This window comes from Pleurodeles waltl, chromosome 4_1 (genome assembly GCF_031143425.1).
Source record: "Pleurodeles waltl isolate 20211129_DDA chromosome 4_1, aPleWal1.hap1.20221129, whole genome shotgun sequence".
Classification (NCBI taxonomy): domain Eukaryota; kingdom Metazoa; phylum Chordata; class Amphibia; order Caudata; family Salamandridae; genus Pleurodeles; species Pleurodeles waltl.
The window spans coordinates 165572459-165593254 of NC_090442.1; the positions used below are offsets into that span (position 1 = coordinate 165572459).

At 44.4% G+C, this 20796-nt stretch overlaps 1 protein-coding gene across 1 annotated transcript in view; it reads right to left on the minus strand.

The window, feature by feature from the left end:
* Window positions 1–1063: 1063 nt before the first annotated feature.
* PTN (pleiotrophin) overlaps window positions 1064–20796 on the minus strand; it is a 193140-nt gene continuing 173407 nt past the window's right edge. The window contains exon 5 of the mRNA XM_069227962.1: window positions 1064–2755. Coding sequence (XP_069084063.1) covers window positions 2703–2755 — 53 coding nt within the window. The 3' untranslated portion in view covers window positions 1064–2702. The remainder of the gene's footprint in view (window positions 2756–20796) is intronic.

Genomic DNA, 20796 nt, shown 5'->3' on the forward strand with positions numbered 1-20796 from the left:
GATCCCAGGTTATCTGGTTTCACATTTTGAAATTCAGCCACCAGATGTATCTATGTGTGTCTCTCTCTGCTGTTTTTAGGTAAATGTTCATTACTTTGTCTTTTATTCCTGGTGCAGAAAAACCGACACAGACATAGATGACTCAACTCAGGGCCCACAGGGCCAACTACAAACCCAAGAATACAATTATGTGGAAGGTATCACACCGCAAACACCACCCCAAGTTATGCCCCTGGGGAGAGAGAGAAAGAAAAAAGGTGCATAAATACATGCATGTGAAGTTAGGACATCAAATCTACTTACCTACATATACGTATTTGCACAATATTATGGTAGTTAATTCTCGCTATGTTATTTTTATAAGATAGAATTAAAAACACAATATTTTGGGAATATACCACTTTCGTCGAGTGGCAGCTTAGTCCTCCCTAGTATTGAATTCTCAAGAATGAATGTGTTGTGCAGTTACTTGTTTTGTTTTGTTTGTGATGTCAATTGGTAAGAGAGTCTTGAATAGAGGACACCTCTTATTCCAGTGCCAGATGCTGGTCCCATCATTATTGCAATACTAGATGCCAGGGGCCTCCTTTTTTCTATGTGAGACAAATTCAGTGGCTTTAGAAGGAATAGTTGAATTAAATATTTTTATTTACTTTTTTATTTTTTTTGCTAATGAGCTTCATGAGTCCTTGTGTACCTCCAGAAAAGCCCCCCACCATCAATACATGAGGGCCCAGTAATAAAATTAATTACCAAAGTTTCCACATTTAAATACAAATGAACCAGTGATAGGATAAGAGAAGTTTGGACCATATTAAATCTGACACTAAACCGAAAAACATGATCACCTTATGCTTGTCTTTTCCTGTAGCAGAAAAGTGACAAACCTGACCATTGTCTACCAACTCTCCATCCCCAACCTTTGAATGCTAGTACTAGTCAGTAAGGCATATCTAGAATAATATACTGAAGGATCTGAAATGGGTGAATAATTATGGTTTTAATAGCATCCACAATAAATAAATAACAATAAGAATAACAAAGATTCTTTGAAGCTGGTGTGTTAATGGTTAATAATTATTTATTATTTTGTTACTTATAGAGCGTACATGCCATGACAGGCACCCACGCACTGTACAATCGAATACAAAGTACAGTAAATACAGCAGTTAAGAAATTGTACGAAAGAAGGAACAAAATATAATACAGAGGAGATTACAATAATGTAAAACACAGCAGCTAATAAAACTATTTTTCCAGTAACTGATCTAGATGAGGAAAGTGGTAGGAGATTGTTCTATTCATAATGCAGATGTAATCCCAGATCCAGGTGCTGCCTGTATCTCTCAAAGGGCTGGTCCAACTAGGACATAAGGAGCAGTATGTCACCACTGACAAGTCATCATCAGGAAGGGTGAATACTTCCTTTGAGAGGGAATGATGTGGTGAGTAATGGCCATATCTGAGTAAATGGCAACATGCAAAGTTTCCCAACCGCAGTGGAGACACATATGAGTACCCTCTAGTGTTTCGGCCAATGAGGAAAGGAATTAGGGATGAATAGTGAAGTTCTTTGAAGAGTAATGCGGATAATAATAAACAGAGTACTAAAGCCACTGATGAGGATAATGAAGGGCCACTCAAGAAATGTTTGGATCATTGAAGTAAAGTGATGCTACTTATGCAAAGTGTAAAGCAGTGACACGAAGAAATAAGGGCAACTTGTGGTGTGTCTAAGTCAATGTTTGTGAAGAACTAAGGGTCCTTCATAAAGCATTAGGGAGGATTATGAGTTGTGTTAAGGGCTACTTGTGAACAGTTTGAGCCAGTGATGAATGCAAATGGGAACAGTCAAGAAGGGTTTGTGTCTGTGGCTCGGATCATGCTGGACCGCTCTGGAAGGGTCTTGGGTCGACAATGAGTTTAATAAGGATGCTCTCATGAAGAGCATATGTCATTGCTAATTTGAAGACCATTGAGTGTGTGATAGCCAACAATAAGAAGCTATGGGGCATCCACGTGTAAGTCATTCCTGAAGTTAGTCTGTGGCCTTTAGCAAAGATTGTGGACCAACTATGAGGACAATGGTAACCTCTTCTAAAGACTGCCAGTCAAGCACATGGAACTGCAAGGAGAATGTAGCAACTTTTCCAACCGATGTCACTGAAAGGAAAGATGGATCTATTGTGAAGAAGACAAAATCCATGCTGTGAAGTTTGTGAGACCAGCGTCTATGTACTAATGAAGGACCTCATTCGTGAAAAAGCCTAAGCAGAACTTTTGTGTTCAAATATGATGGGTGGGTTTGGAGAACTCATTCGAGTAGACACACCTGGGCCAAATGTCTGATATTAGTGCGAGCGCAAGACAAACACATGCAACAAGAGTTCTCAGTCTGGCAATATGTAGTTTCAAATGAAGACATACACATTTAATTTTTCCATATGTTCATTTTCTCATCACAACGTAAACGACTTCTAATTCAAGTAAACATATTACTTAATTGGTCTAACAGATTTCACGGTTTATACATATTAAAATCATTAGAGTAAAAAAGAGATTCTTTTTGGTCTTGCTATTCTATCCTTGCTCTATAAATATCTCAGGATATATTCCTATGCAGAAACACAATGGTTAGGTTATCCAGATGCTCCGGACCGGGTCCTTCCTCTTGACATGTGTTGTTGTTGCCACTCTCTGCTCTAATCCAGCATCTTCTCTGCTTTTCTGCCTTCTTTCTTCTTTCTTTTAGATTCTAAAAAAACAATAAAAAGTACATGTTAATATATTTATGTCGCTACATTTATAAAATAACTTTCATTCACTTGAACTGCGTCAAACAGCTAATTATATCAATACTTCATTGGATACATAACACAGTGAACTACGGCAGGCGGTGATATTTATTTTGAGACAAAAAGTCAAGAAATAGGTTCTACCTAACAAGATGGCTGCTGAACAATGGTTGTCCTCAAAGTAAAACTAGGGCCACCGGAACTATGCAGCAGGGGAAGGCCATATTATGCAGCAGGTCTGAGCAAACTATGCAGCAAGAAAACACAAAAGATGCGGCATAAAGCGGCACATTTTGTGATACTATTACTTCATTAGATTGTCATTTTCAAACTTGGCAACATTGTCTGGGCATTGTTGGACCTCATTAGTACCAGTTTAACACCCAAATATAGCAATATATCAACAAAAATATAACTTTGCAAAGTGCCTTCCACTGTGCGGCAACATATGCACTGCATTTTTAATATCTTTTGAACCGTTTGAGCTAGAAACATTTTTTGTTAAAATCTGCAGATTACGTGGCAATGATGGATTATGTGGCAAATGCGGCAAATCTGTAATTATACAAAAATCGCTGCAAAATCGCATAATTCTAGTGGCTACCACTGGGTAACCTCTCACCCTTCCACCCAATGACACCTTTTGAGACACTTTTACATTGCATCTGAGAGGGGTCTTTAGTGTAAGCACGCACTGTTACTGTTTACACTGCCCTCTATGTGAGGGAAGCATGCACTGCTGCTGTAATACTGCACTTGCTGTGTGTGCCAGGGAAGCTTGCACTGGTACTGTGTACACTGCCCTCTGTGTAGTGGGAACATGTACTGCTGCTGTTATGCTGCACTTGCTCTGTGTGTAAGAGATGCTGGCATTTCTGCAACTCAGATCCATAACCCTAAAAAGCATTACCAAATCCAATATGTATTGCCGTTGTAAAGTGCATGCACACAGAGACATAACATGCAGCGACTCACGCTGCTGCCCTCACATAGGCACATATTACGCTGCACTCATACATGCACAAAGTTCAAACTGTAAACCACTTACCCTGCTCTCACTAAAGATAATGTTAATCCTGCATTCACAGAGGACTGTCCCTCACAATAAACTCACAAAACATGGTGGCTATCCTGTACACACAGAACCACGCTGCTTACACACAGGTACACTGTTCACTAGCAAGGAGCAGAATTTGGATGGGTGGTGGCATAGGAGGAACAGTTGAGTGTCTGATGCATTTGTCCCATAGTGTAATTCAAAGCTCTTGAAGCAAGCTACACTGACGCCTGATTGTCCAGTGAGTTTATATAATCTGCCATAAATAACACTTGGACTAGCACTACAGACTATGGAAGCCGCCCGCCTGGCGGGAACCGCCAGAAGACCGTACCGCGGTCGAAAGACCGTACCGCGGTCGAAAGACCGCGGCGGTCATTCTGAGTTTCCCGCTGGGCTGGCGGGCGACCGCCAGAAGGCCGCCCGCCAGCCCAGTGGGAAACCCCCTTCCACGAGGATGCCGGCTCCGAATGGAGCCGGTGGAGTGGATGGGGTGCGACGGGTGCAGTTGCACCCGTCGCGATTTTCAGTGTCTGCCACGCAGACACTGAAAATCTGAATGGGGCCCTGTTAGGGGGCCCCTGGAGTGCCCAATGCCGATGGCATGGGCACTGCAGGGGCCCCCAGGGGCCCCACGACACCCATTCCCGCCAGCCAGGTTCTGGCGGTGGAAACCGCCAGAGCCAGGCTGGCGGGAAGGGGGTCGGAATCCCCATGGCGGCGCTGCTTGCAGCGACGCCGTGGAGGATTCCCAGGGGCAGCGGGAAACCGACGGGACACCGCCGGTTTCCCGTTTCTGACCGCGCCTGTACCGCCGCGGTCAGAATGCCCATGGAAGCACCGCCAGCCTGTTGGCGGTGCTTCCGCGGTCGGACTGCCAGGGTCAGAATTACCCCCTATGTGAGTCTTAGCTTTGTGGACTTTTGCGGGGAAGAGTTGTGGCATTAAAACAAAGCTGACTTGCCTTTTAAAAAGACAGTCGTGATGTTTCCTCGTACTACAAGAATGTGCTAAAATAAATATGCCAACTAAATGAGGAGGACGTGTGCGTGAATAAATAAATTTAAAATTAAAGTTTTGCACTAATCTGCCAAACTGGAGCAGTAAAAATGATACAGTATGCAGAATATGTTTTGAAATGGTAGCACGGTTTTGAAGATTACAGAAGTGATACCTGGTGCTCTGCGTAAGAAGGTTGTGGTCCAGTAGCAATGGCAGCAGAGCTGCTTTGCTCATTACTCAGTTAGCACTAGCCTGCAGTTGTAGATGAGCAACTGGGGAGGAACTGAAGAAAAACTCTCCTGAGGTCAGAATCCTCAGGATGCAGAGTAAGCAAGCAAAATACTGTTACTAAACTACCTGACATTCTAAAGACCAGCAGTTGTCTACTGGGCAGAGCCAAACATTGTCACCAAGGCCAGTGGCTGAAGAGGGCTGATCCACTGCTCAGTTGCATGTATGCTGTTCTGAAGGGCTGAACCAAAATATGAATGGCATTTTGTCCGATGAATAACTGAAGTGGGTTCACCGAGAGCCCATTTTCTCTAAACAAGATTATGTATAATTTTGTGAGAAAACATGAGGCTGGTGAGACAGCTAAAACAGTCTTTTGGCCAGACCTAAAACACACAATAATAAATAGACCATACAAAGCAGGACCTCAACAGATCCTTAGCTCACATGCACAGGACATCCAACAGTGGTAAAGAGCATCACAATCTTTCTTGAGAGACATGGAACAAGTGTGGTACTGCAGGACCAGTGAAAGTTTTCTTCACAGACATCAATCAAGTATGGCACTGTAGGACCACTGCGGGTTTTCTTCACAGACACCAATCAAGTATTGTACTGTAGGACCAGTACAAGTTTCCTTCATGGACATGGACCAGGTGTGGTACTGCTGTGCCAACCTCTGTATGATTCCTTCACAGACATGGAATAAGTGTGCCACTGAAGGACCAGTGCAAGTTTTCATCCAAGACAGGGAACAAGTGTTGTACTGCAGTGCCAGTCTGTGCACGTTTTCTTCAAAGAAAACCACAAGACTAGCACAAGCTTCATTCAAAGCCATGGAACAAGGGTGGTAGTGCAGGACCAGTGCAAGTTTCCTTCAAAGACATGGAACAGGTGTAATGCTGCAGAGCCAGAGCATGTTCACTCAAAGACATGACCCAAGTTTTATATTGCAGGGCAGGTCATTGCAAGCTTCCCTCAAAGACATAGAATTAGTGTGCTACTGCAGGGCCAGTACACACAAGCTTCATTTAAAGAAGCTGTAGGGTCATTGCAAGTTTCCTTCAAAGACATGGAGCAAGTGTGGTACTTCAGTGCCAGCCAGTGCAAGCTTCCTTCAAAGAGATGGAAAAAGTATAATACTTCAGTGCCAACCAGCGCAAGCTTCCTTCAATGAAATGGAAAAAGTGGTGTACTGCAAAGCTAGCCTGTGAAAGCGTCCTTCAAGGACGTGGAACTAGTGTGGTACTGCCCTGCTAGCCAGTGCACACTTCCTTCAAAGACATAGGACAAAATGTTATACTGCAAGGCCTGTTGAAGATTCATTCAAAGACATGGAACAAGCATGGCACTGCAGGGCCAAAGCAAGCTTCCTTCGAGGCACAGAACTAATGTGGCACTGCAATGCCAGTGCAGGCCTGCTTCAAAGACCTGGAACAAGTATGTTACAGCAGGGCCAGTCAGTGCAAGCTTCTTTCAAAGAAATGCAACAAGTGTGGCATTGCACAGCCAGACTGTGCAAGCTTTCGTCAAAGGCATTGAAAAAGTGTGGTGCTGCAGGGCCAGTCACTGCAAGCTTCCTGCAAAGAAATGGAACACATGTGGTACTGCAGGGACAGTGCAAGCCTCGCTCAAGGACATGGAAAAAGTATGCTACTGCAGGACCAGACAGTGCAAGGTTTCTTCAAAGACAAGGAGCAAATGTGGTACTGCAGGGCCAGTGCAAACTTCAATTAAAGACATGGAGCCCTCCTTGGTCAGCGCAAGTTGGCTTCAAATATGTGGCACAAGTTTGGTAGTGCAGGGATAGCCAGTACAAGCTTCCTTAAAAGACATGGGACATGTGTGGTTTTGCAGAACCAGTGCAAGCTTCCTTCAAAGACATGAAACAGGTTTGGCACTGGGCAGCACCATTTAACACCTCTCTCAAATTCAATGAACAAAGAGTATTTTAAATTTGGTAAAAGTGTACGCAACACCACTGGTTTGTATGAGTGCAAGCTTGACTACACGCATAGCAAGATTTCCACACTCAAAACAGGTACAGCACCGGGCATGAGTACACGCTTCCCTCACACGCATAGAACACATACAGATCAGGTCAGAAACAATGCAAGCCTCCTCACATGCACAGAACATGGACAGCTTCTGTAGCAGCAGTCCAAACGTGGGTCGAAACATGCAGAATGCGCAACAAATGGCAGCAGTGTAAGTTCCCTTCACACGCAGCACAGGTACAAGATAGTCATCAGCAGTGCAAGCTAAGATGTTCTCACATACAAAACAGGTATCACACTAGCAGCAGCATCTAAGCCCATTGCAGGCATATCCAGAGTAAAGTATAATGATGGGGGAGCTGCTGAAGGCAAGAGTGAGATGTTAGGCTCTGGTTCAACTTGAGGTCCTCCTGAGCCATTGAGCCTAAAATGAGCAGAGCTTTCTTGTGGCTTCTGCCTGCTACTCATGCTCTACCCGCAAGCACTAAGAATGAAAGACAAACCACTAAACTTTGATGTCAAGTAGGAACTAGAAGAGGATACCAATCTAGTGGCTGAATTACACAATATGAGACAAAGAAACAAGGGATCCTGCCTTGGCCACTCAACCAATTTTTGCGATCCAAGGCAATTATTATTTTATCTGCCTCCTATTTTTTTCATTATTGCATATAAGAAAACCTTGAAATACGCAGGGATGTGTGCTGTACAAAAATCTCTCTTCTGTTGGACTTAATGGACTACAAGTTGTTCTATGTGAAATAATAATATAGCCCACATATAGGATCCACATGACAATTGACTTACTCTTAGTTCAATTATTATTTGGCTGTCGGAGTGGGGAGTGTGGGCATTAATGTTCCTAAGTTTATGCTTAATAATTAACACTTTTAATAAACACCTTTCAATGCAGTGATATAATCTGACATACTAAGGTGAAACACATCAAAGAAATATATATTTTTAAATTTTGAAGACACTATATCATATTTTTATGTAATATTTATTGCATGATGTCCATGCCAAATGTTCTAATGGCTCAGCTTATGCCTGGGCTCTTAGAGCCAAGACAGATCCTTAACTCGGCTCTCCCTTTTAATTTGCTGGCTTGCCCACTTCTATGACAGCATTGGGTATAACAGTTACTTGATTTCCACCAATCAATCAATCAATCAATTTGTGAAGCGTGCTACATACCCGTGAGGGTTTCAAGGCGCTGGGGGGGGGGGGGGCAGGGTGCTGCTACTGCTCGAAGAGCCAAGTCTTGAGGAGTTTTCTGAAGGAAAGAAGGTCCTGGGTCTGTCGTAGATCTGACGGGAGGGTGTTCCAGGTCTTGGCGGCGAGGTACGAGAATGATCTGCCGCCGGAAGATTTGCGCCGGATGCGGGGGATGGAGGCGAGGGCGAGGTTGGCGGAGCGGGGCTGCCGGGTGGGGTGTAGAAGCTGAGTCTGTTGTTCAGGTATGTTGGTCCGGTGTTGTGGAGTGCCTTGTGTGCGTGGGTGAGGAGCTTGAAGGTGATCCTCTTGTTGACGGGGAGCTAGTGCAGGTCTCTTAGGTGGGGGGTGATGTGGCAGTGGCGAGGGATGTTGAGGATGAGTCGGGCGGAGGCGTTTTGGATGCGTTGGAGGCGTTGTAGGAGTTTGGATGAGATACCGGTGTAGAGGGCGTTGCCGTAGTCGAGTCTGCTGCTGACGAGGGCCTGGGTTACTGTTTTTCTTGTTTCTGTTGGGATCCATTTGTAAACTCTGCGAAGCATGCAGAGGTTGTTGTAGCAGGAGGAGGAGATGGCGCTGACCTGCTTTGCCATGGAGAGTGAGGAGTCGAGGGTGAAGCCGAGGTTTTCGTGCACCTCTCTCAGTATCTCGCTCTAGGGAGCAACATCTTGTTTTCTGAGATTCTGACTGGTTTTTGCAGGTCTCAGAAGGATAACTATTCTTTCTTTTGGATTTAGCAATTAAGAATTGGCCATTAGTGACCCCATGAAGTTGTTTAACATTTTCTGTGCATTTTTGTAGCATAAAATTAAACAAACATTACTCACATCATTCATGTTCCTAATCCCAGGACTCTGTCCTTAGTATGTCTATCTTCTTTCACTAACTGCCTTTGTCTGCCCTCCATCCATGAGGTTGAATGCAGTGATTACTGTGACTGCCTTGTCTTCAGAAGCCACCCTGTACCATGGGCATAACATCTTTGACTTTTGCTAGCATCAGGCAGCCAGGTCGAATAGTGCACTCTCCATTGACAAAAGTGAGCATGTGCACCGTTCGGCCATTCAGTGCGTGAAATTAGGTTATCAGAGAGCCCCCACAGGTGCTTCAATACGTTCTGCTGTTTAGAGTCTGACTCCTGAAGCGGATGGACTTGGACCGAGTTCACAGCAAGCTCCTAGTGCTGTAAGAGCTCCTCTGACTCTGGTAGGCAGTGGTGCTGGAACAATTTTTAGACTGGTGGTGCTTCCATCAATGTTACTCATAGGAATTCCCCAAAAAATCTAGCAGGTTTGGAACAGGTCTGAAAATAAGCCCAGGCACAAAAATAAAAGTAGCCTCCATTAGCGAATTAGGTAAAAGAGTGGCCTATGTTTGTAAATTGGACTATTTTGAACATGTAAATACATGCTGTGTAAGTGTTTTGCAATGTATGGAAGCCTGCATGGATTTCAGCATGCTGTAGAAAATAATTTTTTTAATATTAGGGAAATCCACAGTAATAACTGGCCCAGCAGACCATGAAACAGGTTGACAAACAGACACAAATGGTCAGCACACTGATCTATCAGACAGGTTCTCGAGCACTGTCTGATTTCCCTAAAGACCAATCCAACCCTGTATCCTTGTGTCACACACAGAATAAGTATTGCAAATGAGCCATGCCCATTTAGCAGGCGAGAGATAAGAGTGTAGTATGTAGCTGGAACTGCATTAAGGCGTAAACTGTCACAAATATATTACTAAAGCATGATGTGGTAGCAGACTGTCATTAATAGAAAGCACATTTTACTGATGAAACTATTTAGCGCACAAACGATAATGCGTGAAAGTCGGATTTCAGCTAATGTTTGTCATTTGTACATCACCAAGTAAAGTGTCTTCATTTGTTTTAGTCTATTAAAATGTTTGATTCCAAAGCAAGTACTGCATTTGTGCTTTCCTGTTTATTTATTCTGAAATATTTGTACAGTTCATTTATAGGCATTTACATTTTGCTGTTTTGTAGGAGAAAATGAGATCCTACAGCCTTTCCTTTCACACAGCAAGATATACACGTAGTTCCCTTTCCAAAATCCTCACACGTTGCAGTAAGCAAAAGATAAAACTAATCTCCATGTCAAAAAATTGAGCAGCAAATTGTCAGACTAAATTAACATTTGACTTCTGCATTTGAATGCACAGCTAATATGACAAGATAAAAACAAAATGTTAAGTCTTCTTTCATACCCCTTCACCTTCAGAACTCCCGCATGGTTAGCGGCTCAAGGGCTGTTGTAGTTGGACCCCCTCCCACCTCTGGGCCCCGGTGCATTGCACCTGCTGTATCACTGGTAGCCTCGCACTGGTAGGTTATAGCATATGGGAAGCTATACACGAGGCAAGTGTCACAATTTACAACAAGACAGTCAAACTGTATGAAGAACTTCAAGGTCAAAAGAAACTTTAAATAAAAAGAGAAACCTCTAGTGACGATGATGGAGCAAAAGCAAACTTCGTTTAGTGACCATCAAAAGCGGCCCAAGTAAAAGGAAAGGGTGAAGCTGACTGCTCGTTAAACAAGGAAATTGGTAAATGGATTAAAAATAGCAAAGTCACCTCAAATTATTGTCAACCCATGATGTGTGTTTAAGACACGATGAATATCAGATCTCTTGTGGTGGAGAAGACAGGAAGTTGATGTGAGGTGTCAGGCTTTATCAGTCTTGTAATTGACTGAGCTAGACACTGGGGCGCTAATGGGCAATTCGCATGGGAATGGTGTAGTCTCTGCAGAAAAGCGTAAACCAGAATTTTTAATCTCTTGATTCGGTGTTAAGCACCAGTGCAGAAGATCAACATCAAGAAAAGTTTTAATGATGTTTTAAAGTTGTTGGGAGCATTTAGACCTTAAGAGTATCGACCACTTGGAAACTGTTGCACAGACCTCCCCAGAGCACCCATCTGTTAGGCTGTCTCCAATACCCACAGGAAAAGAGCACCATGGATAGGCAGACTTTTTATAGTCTATAAACATCTTTATGTAGAGGCTTTTTCTTCCTCTTCGGGTTTGCAATGCGGTTCTGAGGATCAGTGGCGTTGAGTTACTTCATAGAAGTATATAAACATCCGTGCTTGTTGTAACTAAATATGGCCTGCCAGGTTGTCAACAATCAGACCTGAGATATCTGTTGGCACTGCAGTGAGGACCTGCTTTTGTAGAAGCTCTGAAAACTTCAAAGTAACCCCTATAGAGGGTGCCTACTTTCCTTTAGCCCTATTTTGAGGGAGGTGTGACGTGTCGTCATGATAAAGAGCTTTGATCCTTCAGCCCCAGCTCCCTTTTTTGTGATTTGTGTCATATGTCCACCATTGATCAACTATTCCTTTGTTTTTTAAATGTGAACTGACCCAACACAGTGAGCGAACTCGATATTTTTGCGATTTGTCACATATGGTAAAGTTATTCTCACTTTCAGAAAGTTCTTTATTTTTCTGAATAATTCATAACAGTTTTGATCTTATGAACAGATCTTGCCATTATAGTGCATTACTTCTTTTTGGTTAATAGAAAATTGGCTGAAAGGCTGTCTATTAATTGAGAACACCTGTTACAACATAAACTATAATCTCAGCAATAAATACCTAGACCTAATTCCCTCTTTTACATTAGAGCTCCACCCTTAAGCTTCACTCCTCTTGCCTGTTACTTTGTCAACTAGAAAACAGTGTTAGATTTGAAATTGGCACTTGTATTCAGGTTATCTAAAACATACCCTATACAGAACAAACTTTCCCACAATCTACAGATCCATACGGGTGTAGCCTGTAGAGAAGACAGACGGTCGCAGCAGCTGATTATAGTTTATGGACACCGGCTGCTTTACTTGTCCCTCTGATGGGTGGGCAGCCTACCAGTTCTTCTCCGCAAAGCCCATGCAGTCATGACTAGGTCCTTCCCCTCCCCCCATGGTGTATGAAGCGTGTTCTATGTGCTGCATGTTATACGAATTATGGGTGACTGTGGAAATATGTGCAGAGTTAACATTGAACTAAAGCGGGCACCGTTAGCACCTACACAAAATACCAGTTCCTGTTTAAGTTGTCTTTGCCCTTTCCGGGAGGCGTGACAGCCTGAATTCTGATGTCTCTGGTGATCAGCTCCAGAGACCGTGTAAGTGTGTAGCAGGCTCAGTGCTATTCTGCTATTGCCTACTGTAGTCCTTGTTTCGCAATTCTATGTCAGGACCGGAGGCTCCGATAATGCTTTCTCTTTCTTTTGCTGTCTCAACACAACAGCCAATCAAATAACAGTAAACAAAAAACATCAATACACATGATGCTTTACATTAAATCACATGTTCCAATCACAACTCGAGACCCCTCTCCATATAAACCATGACCCCTTAAGTCACTTCCTCTTTCTTTGCTGCTCCGCGCCAGATAAGTACTCAATTGCTTACAGTACTTTTATGCTTGTGTACTGTAGTTTTTGCCCTATATTGTCACGTAGGTTCTCATTATTCTAATGAGACTACTGGATTTGGTAGGTTCTCATTTTTCTAATGAGACTACTGGATTTGGGCGGCAGAATCACTTGTACTGCGGGGGACTGAGTCTGAACCCACACCAGGTGACACCTGTCGGCCTAAACCGGGTTTTGTTTCAGCTAGCTAGCAGTGCCTCATCTCCAGCCTAGAGCAGGGATGATTGGACAACCAAGCGCATGACACACTTGACTCCTCAGGAAAATCGTGGTCACTCAGATCTCATCCGTTTCTCTCAGTTACATTAGTCTCATGCATGCAAGGACAATCAGGGGCAGAATATAGTTCAATAAGGTTTTATTGAAGTAACTGCATCTTAGATAATAAAGCGTGTATTGCAATACCTAGGACGATGAAGCATAACAGGATTAAAATTGTGACACGGAGAGTGAAACATAAATATAACGCTACCATATTGTCAGTAAAGTTGTTAAGAGTAGCTCCTACCTAGGCTAAGTTAGAGCACAGCATGTTAAGATCTAATGCTGCCCTTCAGGTTCCCCCCGGAAGACATCATCCCTCATACCTGAGCAAGAGGCCTGTAGTCTACATAAGCAGCTGCAGCAAAGCACTCAGCAATCAACATACAGTCGTGGTCATCTGGCTGGAATCTCCCTCTAATGTACATGGGTCAAAGTAGTGTTTTTATAATAAAACACCTGATGTTCCAAGAAAGGATCCCCACGTAAGAGTGTACATGTTTCTGTGAACATTAGAGACAAAGCGTACCACTTTTGCCGGCAACCTATCTTACTGCAGCCTTGAGAAAAGCACAGAGTGAAAGAAATGTCTTGTTTAAGAACCTAGTCAAAGCCCTTGATTGTAGGGTTCAACAATCTGTCAACGATGCCCTTGTAGGGGTTTTAGGACCTTTTTCTGGCCAATTATTTGATTATGCTCGCACCCAGGGTTGGCTGCAGGAGCCCCAGACTCAGAATAAGGGGTCTAAATCTCAATCAAAATCTAAGAACTTAGATAAGGGATTGGATTCTGCGTCTGTGGATGTCCATGCTGACGCTTTTGAGAAACTTCGATGTAAACGAGCTAGTGAGCATAATTATAGCACCAAAAAAGACTCTGGCCCTCATTACAACCTTGGCGGTCCAAGACCGCCAGGGCTGTTTTGGCTGAAGCACCGCCAACAGGCTGGCGGTGCTTCAGAGGGGATTACGACCCCAGCGGTAGCGCTGCGGTCGCACCGCCGGGGCCGGCGGTTTCCCGCCACATTTGCCCCGGCGGTGATAATCCGCCAGGGCAGCGCTGCTTGCAGCGCGCCGAGGGGATTACGAGTCCCCGTACCGCCAGCCTTTTCCTGGAGGTTTGAACCGCCAGGAAAAGGCTGGCGGTACGGGGAGTCGCGGGGCCCCTGGGGGCCCCTGCACTGCCCATGCCACTGGCATGGGCAGTGCAGCGGCCCCCTGACAGGGCCCCATGCAGCTTTTCACTGTCTGCACAGCAGACAGTGAAAAGCGCGACGGGTGCAACTGCACCCGTCGAACGGCCGCAACACCGCCGGCTCCATTTGGAGCCGGCTCCCATGTTGCGGCCCAGTGGGGATGTCATAATGGGCACCGCAATGCGGCCGCACAGCGGTTACAACTTGGCGGGCAGCGGTTGCCGCCCACCAATGTTGTAATGACCCCCTCTGTTTTTTCCCCATCTTCGACAAACAAAAATTCCTCTTCTGAGGATTTTGATGACTCTGAGGTTCTGGGACCCAGCAAGAAGCCTAAAAATCAAGTTTCCCCTCTTAAGGTCCTAGATTTCGATCCCACAGAGATTGTACACCCCAGGGCGTCCAATTGGATTCCTCCCCCAGAAGTGGCAAAGTATGTTCAGTCCAACATTCGCAAGAGCTTCAATAAGGAGATCCGGTCCCGCCTTCGAGCAGAATGTCCTAGACCAGATCTGGAGGGAAAGGTTGCAGACACTCAGGAAATTGACCCACTATGGTGACCTTTATGAAAGAATTCGCTAGAGACCCAAAAAAGGGTCTGGACAGATGGTGACGTAACTGCCAGGACAAGTTGCTAGATATGTCTGGTCCTTTGACAAAGATTCTAGAAATGGCCATCCACTCTAAGGAATCAGGGACCCCGGTGAACACTGACGTTTTATTTGGTTGTGCACAAAGAGCCATTTTTCAACTTGGCAATACTAATTGCGCAATCTCTTCAGAACGCAGGTAGTCCATACTCATGCATATCGACCCTAAACTAAATGATTTGGCCACCTCAGAGGCTGACCCTTCGGCTGACGGATTACTATTTTGGTCTTCATTCTTTAAAGAACTGGCTAAGTTCTGCTCTACTTTTTCCTCCCTCTATAAGGCACAGATGTCCCTCAAAAAGGTTTTTAAAAGAGGCCTTTTTCTCAGGGCCGGTTGTTATGAAGGGCGAATGTCCGGCCAAGGCTCTTTTTCAAGTCCTCAGAACTATTACCCCAGAGAGAGAGGAGATTGGTATGGAGATCAATCTGCAGACTCCACCTTCTATCCCACCCGCTCCAGAGGAGGACACTCCAGATTCCGTAGAGGGCCCCACCGGGGACAACAGGGAGCAATTCAAGACGCTGGATACTCCGGTAAGCATTATCCCACAATCTCAGGTACTTCTGGGGGGCTGAGTGGGATTGTTTCTGGACAATTGGAAACAGAGTTCTGGGGATCCTTGGGTTCTTCAGATGGTATTGGGGTTCCGGCTTGAGTTTCTCAGTGCTCCAAAGCAATTGAAACCCCCTCTTCAAATGTATTTTTCCCTTGCAGATCAGTCCTTTATAGACTTAGAGTTTCAAGCCCTGATCAACAAAGGGGCAGTACGTTTTTCCTCCCCTCACCCGTACGGCTTTATCAGCCCCATTTTCTTAGTAGACAAGAAAGGCGGGGGTCATCGTCTTGTGTTAAGCCTAAAAGATTTCAATTATTGGATCTTGTACAGACACTTCAAAATGGAAGGAATACACGTGTTGAGAGATATTCTATTATATGGTCCGCCTAGACATAAAGGACGCCTATGTCTTGATTGACATTTTTCCTCCATAAAGGAGATATTTACAATTCCTGTGGAGGGGTCACTGCCTGGAGTTCAATGCTCTACCTCTCAGTCTATCGTCAGCCCCCTGGTGCTTCACAAAGCTGATAAGACCAGTGGTAAAATCTCTTCGAGCCAAAGGGGTGCGATTGATCATATATTTGGACAACATATTATTGATGGCTCAGGATACACACAGACTCTCCTGACTCATTTAGAATGGACTATTCATCTTTTACAGGAGCTGGGCTTCCTTATCAATGTGCAGAAGTCATTATTGAGTCTGTCTCAGGTGATGGAATTCCTGGGTTTTAGGATGGATTCAGTCCACTCACAGCTTATTCTTCCGTCTCAGAAAATTGGCAACATCAAGAGGGAATTGAAGTCTGCATTAGTCAGCCCGACTGTGTCGTTGAGGACGATTGCCAGTTATTGGGTCTTCTGGCTTCCTCTAATCAGGCCATTTTTTAGGCTCCCCTTCACTATCGTACTCTGCAGAGACTCCAAATCCAACACTTCCGGAAGGGTCTGAATTATTCTGAGCTAATTCTGTTATCCGACGAAGTGAGGTCGGAGATTCATTGGTGGCTCCAGCATATAGAAGCTTGGAATGGCAGAGCCATTTTCGGTTCTTACCCAGATGTGGTGATCGAATCGGATGCCAGCCGTTGAGGCTGGGGAGCTTGTTGCGGTTCTTTGGTGACTAGGGGTCGATGCTCGAGTTTGGAGCAGAATCTTCACATCAATTGTTTGGAGCTTCTGGTGGGCTCTTTTGCCATAAAGTGTCTCTACCCTTATTGAAGATGGACAATATATCAGCAGTCCGGTATGCCAACAAATTGGGGGGGGGCCGAAGTCCAGGATTCTGGCAGAAATTGCCAAGGAATTCTGGCATTATTGCCTCAGCCATTGTCTGGTTGTCCTAGCGGATTATCTTCTAGGTTCCCAGAACACTATAGCGTACTGGAACTCCAGATTTCTGAGGGATTCCAGTGATTGGAAACTGGATCCAATGATTTTAATCCAGATAATCTGAGAGTGGGATCCTTCGCGTCTGAACGCTCAGATAACGAAATTTTTCAGCTGGCATCCGGACCCTCTGGCTCTGGCGACAGATGCCTTTCTTCAGGATTGGACGCAGTTTCGGGGGTATGCCTTTCCACTGTTTCTGATGATTTCCAGGGTTCTGTCTCTCATACAGTGACAGAAAGTGGAGATTATTCTAGTGACCCCATTCTGGAGAGCCCAACCGTGGTTCCAGGTAGCTCTACATTTAACTTGTGGTCCTCCATTTCTCATTCCACCTCGTCAGAATCATCAGATGAGTCCGGAGGGCCTTCAACATCTACTGGTCTTGTCAGAGAAACTGATATTGATGGTTTGGGTGGTTTCAGGTCAAGATGGCATTCCCCAGGCCTTTCACCGCGAGCTGCAAATTTCATCAAACAGGCTTGTGCGGCAGGCACTCCTAAGCGATACACCTCAGCCTGGTGCAGATGGAGTAGTTGGTGTGACAGGCGGGGTTTCGATCCCATGTGGTCAGACGTTGAGTTGATTGTAAATTTCTTAGCTGAACTTGCAGTTTCAGGATTAGCATATAGAACGTTTAAAAATTCCGATCCGCCATCTCTGCTGGGCATGAGCATATTGAAGGTAAGCCTGTAGGGTAATATCCTCTGGTATGTAAGGTTATGAAAGGTATCTGCATGCCGAATCCTCCTCAGGCCCGATATTCTTCTTTATGAGATGTGAATGTTGTATTGCGGACATTCGGCCTTCTAATAGGTATCTTTCTCGAAAACAGATTTCAGCGAAATGAACTATGTTACTCTGCCTTATTTCCTGTAAAAGAGTATCAGATGTCAGAGCTTTGGGTCTGGGAGGGAGAGTTTATTCTCCTGAAGGTGTTACCTTTACCATCACAAGAAGGACTAAAACTAATTGCAGGTCAGTAACTTATCTGATGTTTTCTGATAATCCACATTTGTGTGTAGTTCAATGCTTAAAAGCTTATGAAGTAGCCACTGAAGAATTCCGACAGGACTCCAGGGCTCAATTATTAATTTAATTACAGAAACCGTTTTCGCCCGCTACATTATCTAGATGGATGAAATGGTTAATAAATAAAGCTGGTATAGATACAAAAAAAATTGGGTCACATTCAGCAAGGTGAGCCATGGCTTCTAAGACATATGCCTTAGGTTCTCCTTTAGAGGACATTATGAGGGCGGCAGGCTGGTCTTTTGAGTTTACTTTTCATAAGTTCTATCACAAACCTGTTGTTGATGTCGCTACAGTGGTAATTGGACAATTTTAAAAAAGCATAATCGGAGCCTGACATAGAATTAAAAAAATTCTAGCTTACACGTCAAGAATTTTCAATTCTATTAAGGACCGGAGGTGAGGATTCTATATATAGATATAGATATATATATATAGATATATATATATATTTACGACTCTTATCAGAATTTAATGTTAAGAATCTTTTGTATTTTATTATTATACATGTTCAAGGACTTTGCCCTCCCTTGTTTTTATATAGATTTGCTCACAGAAATGTTGATATTGGTACATCTATTTCAAAGGATAATACCTTCAGTTATTTTTGCTATTTTAGGGTCTGATCAGAAGACACTGTGAAGTTTACATCTTCCGCTGCTCATCTATCGGAGAAGACAGCTCTGTGGACTTAGTTCTCGTTGGAAGATTTCTCTCCTTCTGGATGTGGCTCCTGTTGAGCTCGGCTTGTGGTTTTCCAGGATTTCGGATCTGGTGGTCGTTGGAATAGGTCACCTATAAGAAGTTTTGTTTCTGATGCTTGATGTTTATCTGACTTTGGCAAAGAAAAAGGAAGTGACTTAAGGGGTCATGGTTTATATGGACAGGGGTCTCGAGTTGTGATTGGAACATGTGATTTAATGTAAAGCATCATGGGTATTGATGTTTTTGTGTTACTCTTATTTGATTGGCTGCTGTGTTGGGACAGTAAAAGAAAGAGAAAGCATAATCCTCGCCTCTGTGTCCGTAATAGAATTGAAAATTCTTGACACGTAAGATAGAACATTTTTTTATCCCTGTTTGTGCAATGCTTGTTGTCACCCAGCAATGAGGAGACCTTGACTGAAGTCTAGTTACAGTCCAAAGCTCACACTCAAAGCTTGAATAGTTACAAATCTCCTCTGCCTTTCCATGAAACCTAGAAAGATGCATCCCAACCTGACTGAAGGAGTATTGTATATTTAAAGAAAGCCCTGGATTGCAGCAGTGTGATGAAAGGAGGACAAATATTATCCCCATCATGCCAACAGTTGCACTTTTTTCCTGATTTGGGCTCGAGCGAACTTTGTTTTACATCTGTTTCACTTCTAAATAACCGTTCTATAACGGCAGGCTCATATGATGAAACAGTAGATGAAAAATGGTCGCCATGCGTGAACAGGGTCACGACGCATGCGCACGCGTGACAGGCATGTGCGTGCATCCCAGTGCTTGCATATGCATAGAAAGCTGTTTTGGAAAGGGTTTTCTTTAATAGAAACCCCATTGCAATGTTTCGAGCCATACGTGCACGTGCATCATGACGTGTTCGCACGCGGCCAATTAAAGGCATTGAAAAGGCAAGAGCTCAGCCTCTTAGAGGCGAGACTAATTGTTTTTTCAAGTGCTTGTTTTTAACGACAGGTAAGGACTAATGGAAGGAAGAAAGAAAATGAAGCAAGGAAGAAATGAAAGAAAGAACAGGAAACAAAGAAGGGAGCGTAGGAAGGGAAAGGGACAGCGAGGATTTAAGAACCGCCAGAAGGTGATATCAGTAATTAGGTAAATGGACGAGTCGGGGTAAAAAGATAAGGAGCGCGGGAAATGAGTCTGCAACGCAGCCAGCAAATGTGAGCAGGGATGCAGCCAGCGTACGGAAGACGCGGGACGGTCGAGTCCGCGGAAGATGGATGGACGGCGGGCTTTATTAAAAAAAATGACACATCTTTATCAGCAGTGATGGGGATGGAGCGGGAGATTTACAAGGGCAGTTGTCTGAGTGGAAATGAAATGGCCTCGTGCCGCCGCGTGGGGGACGGGGCCCCCTCCCGCCGCGCGCGCCGCGCTCCCCTAGTTGGCTGAAGTTCTCACATGGACATCCATCATGGGCGAGCGCCCGTGGAGAAGGCCAGGCATAAATGGTCGCCCGAGAGGCCTGCTCGTTAGAGGCTATTACTGCTGGTGCTCAGAGGGAGGCGTCCCCCCGCTGTCCACTATTCCCCCGACAGGGGCCTTGGACGAGGCTAGCACCTGAGACAGCAGTCACTGGACCCAGGTGGGACCAGATGGCGCCCAGCACCTTTCAGTGCTGTTGCAACAAAGTTACCGTCGCTTCTATTAGAAATGCGATAGATCACAATTCACTGAACTCTGAAGGATAGAAATCTGGGATAGCCTCATCCATAGCCAAACTCTCAGCTTGCTCATGACTGCCACAGACATTCAACTGACGGGGGCACTCTGGTGGCATTGATAACGATAACATCCATTGCCACACATTTAATAGTAATACAATAATAGTGAAAAGAAAACTAAAAAAAAATGTGTTCTAGTTCGAGCTATAGTCATGCAAGTTTATGGGGCAATTGGACAGCACGACACAGCACTTCCCTCGCGCTGACTCTGTCTCTCTCTGTCTCTTTTGTTTCTCCCTCACTCTAGTTGATTGGAGGGAAGTTAGATAATGGAGAACAGCTCCTGCAAGTGAAGAGAACACCCCAAGGGTCTTGGACAGGACCATTACATTATGTAAATACACTGCCACAGCATTTACCCTTTGTTTTCAATTTAGCACGTTTGCCACATAATTCATCACCTACTGTACAATTTGCAGATTTTAATTAAAAAAAAAACATTTGGAGCTAAACCGGATCAAAAGGTAGTAAAAACGCTGCAATACGCAGT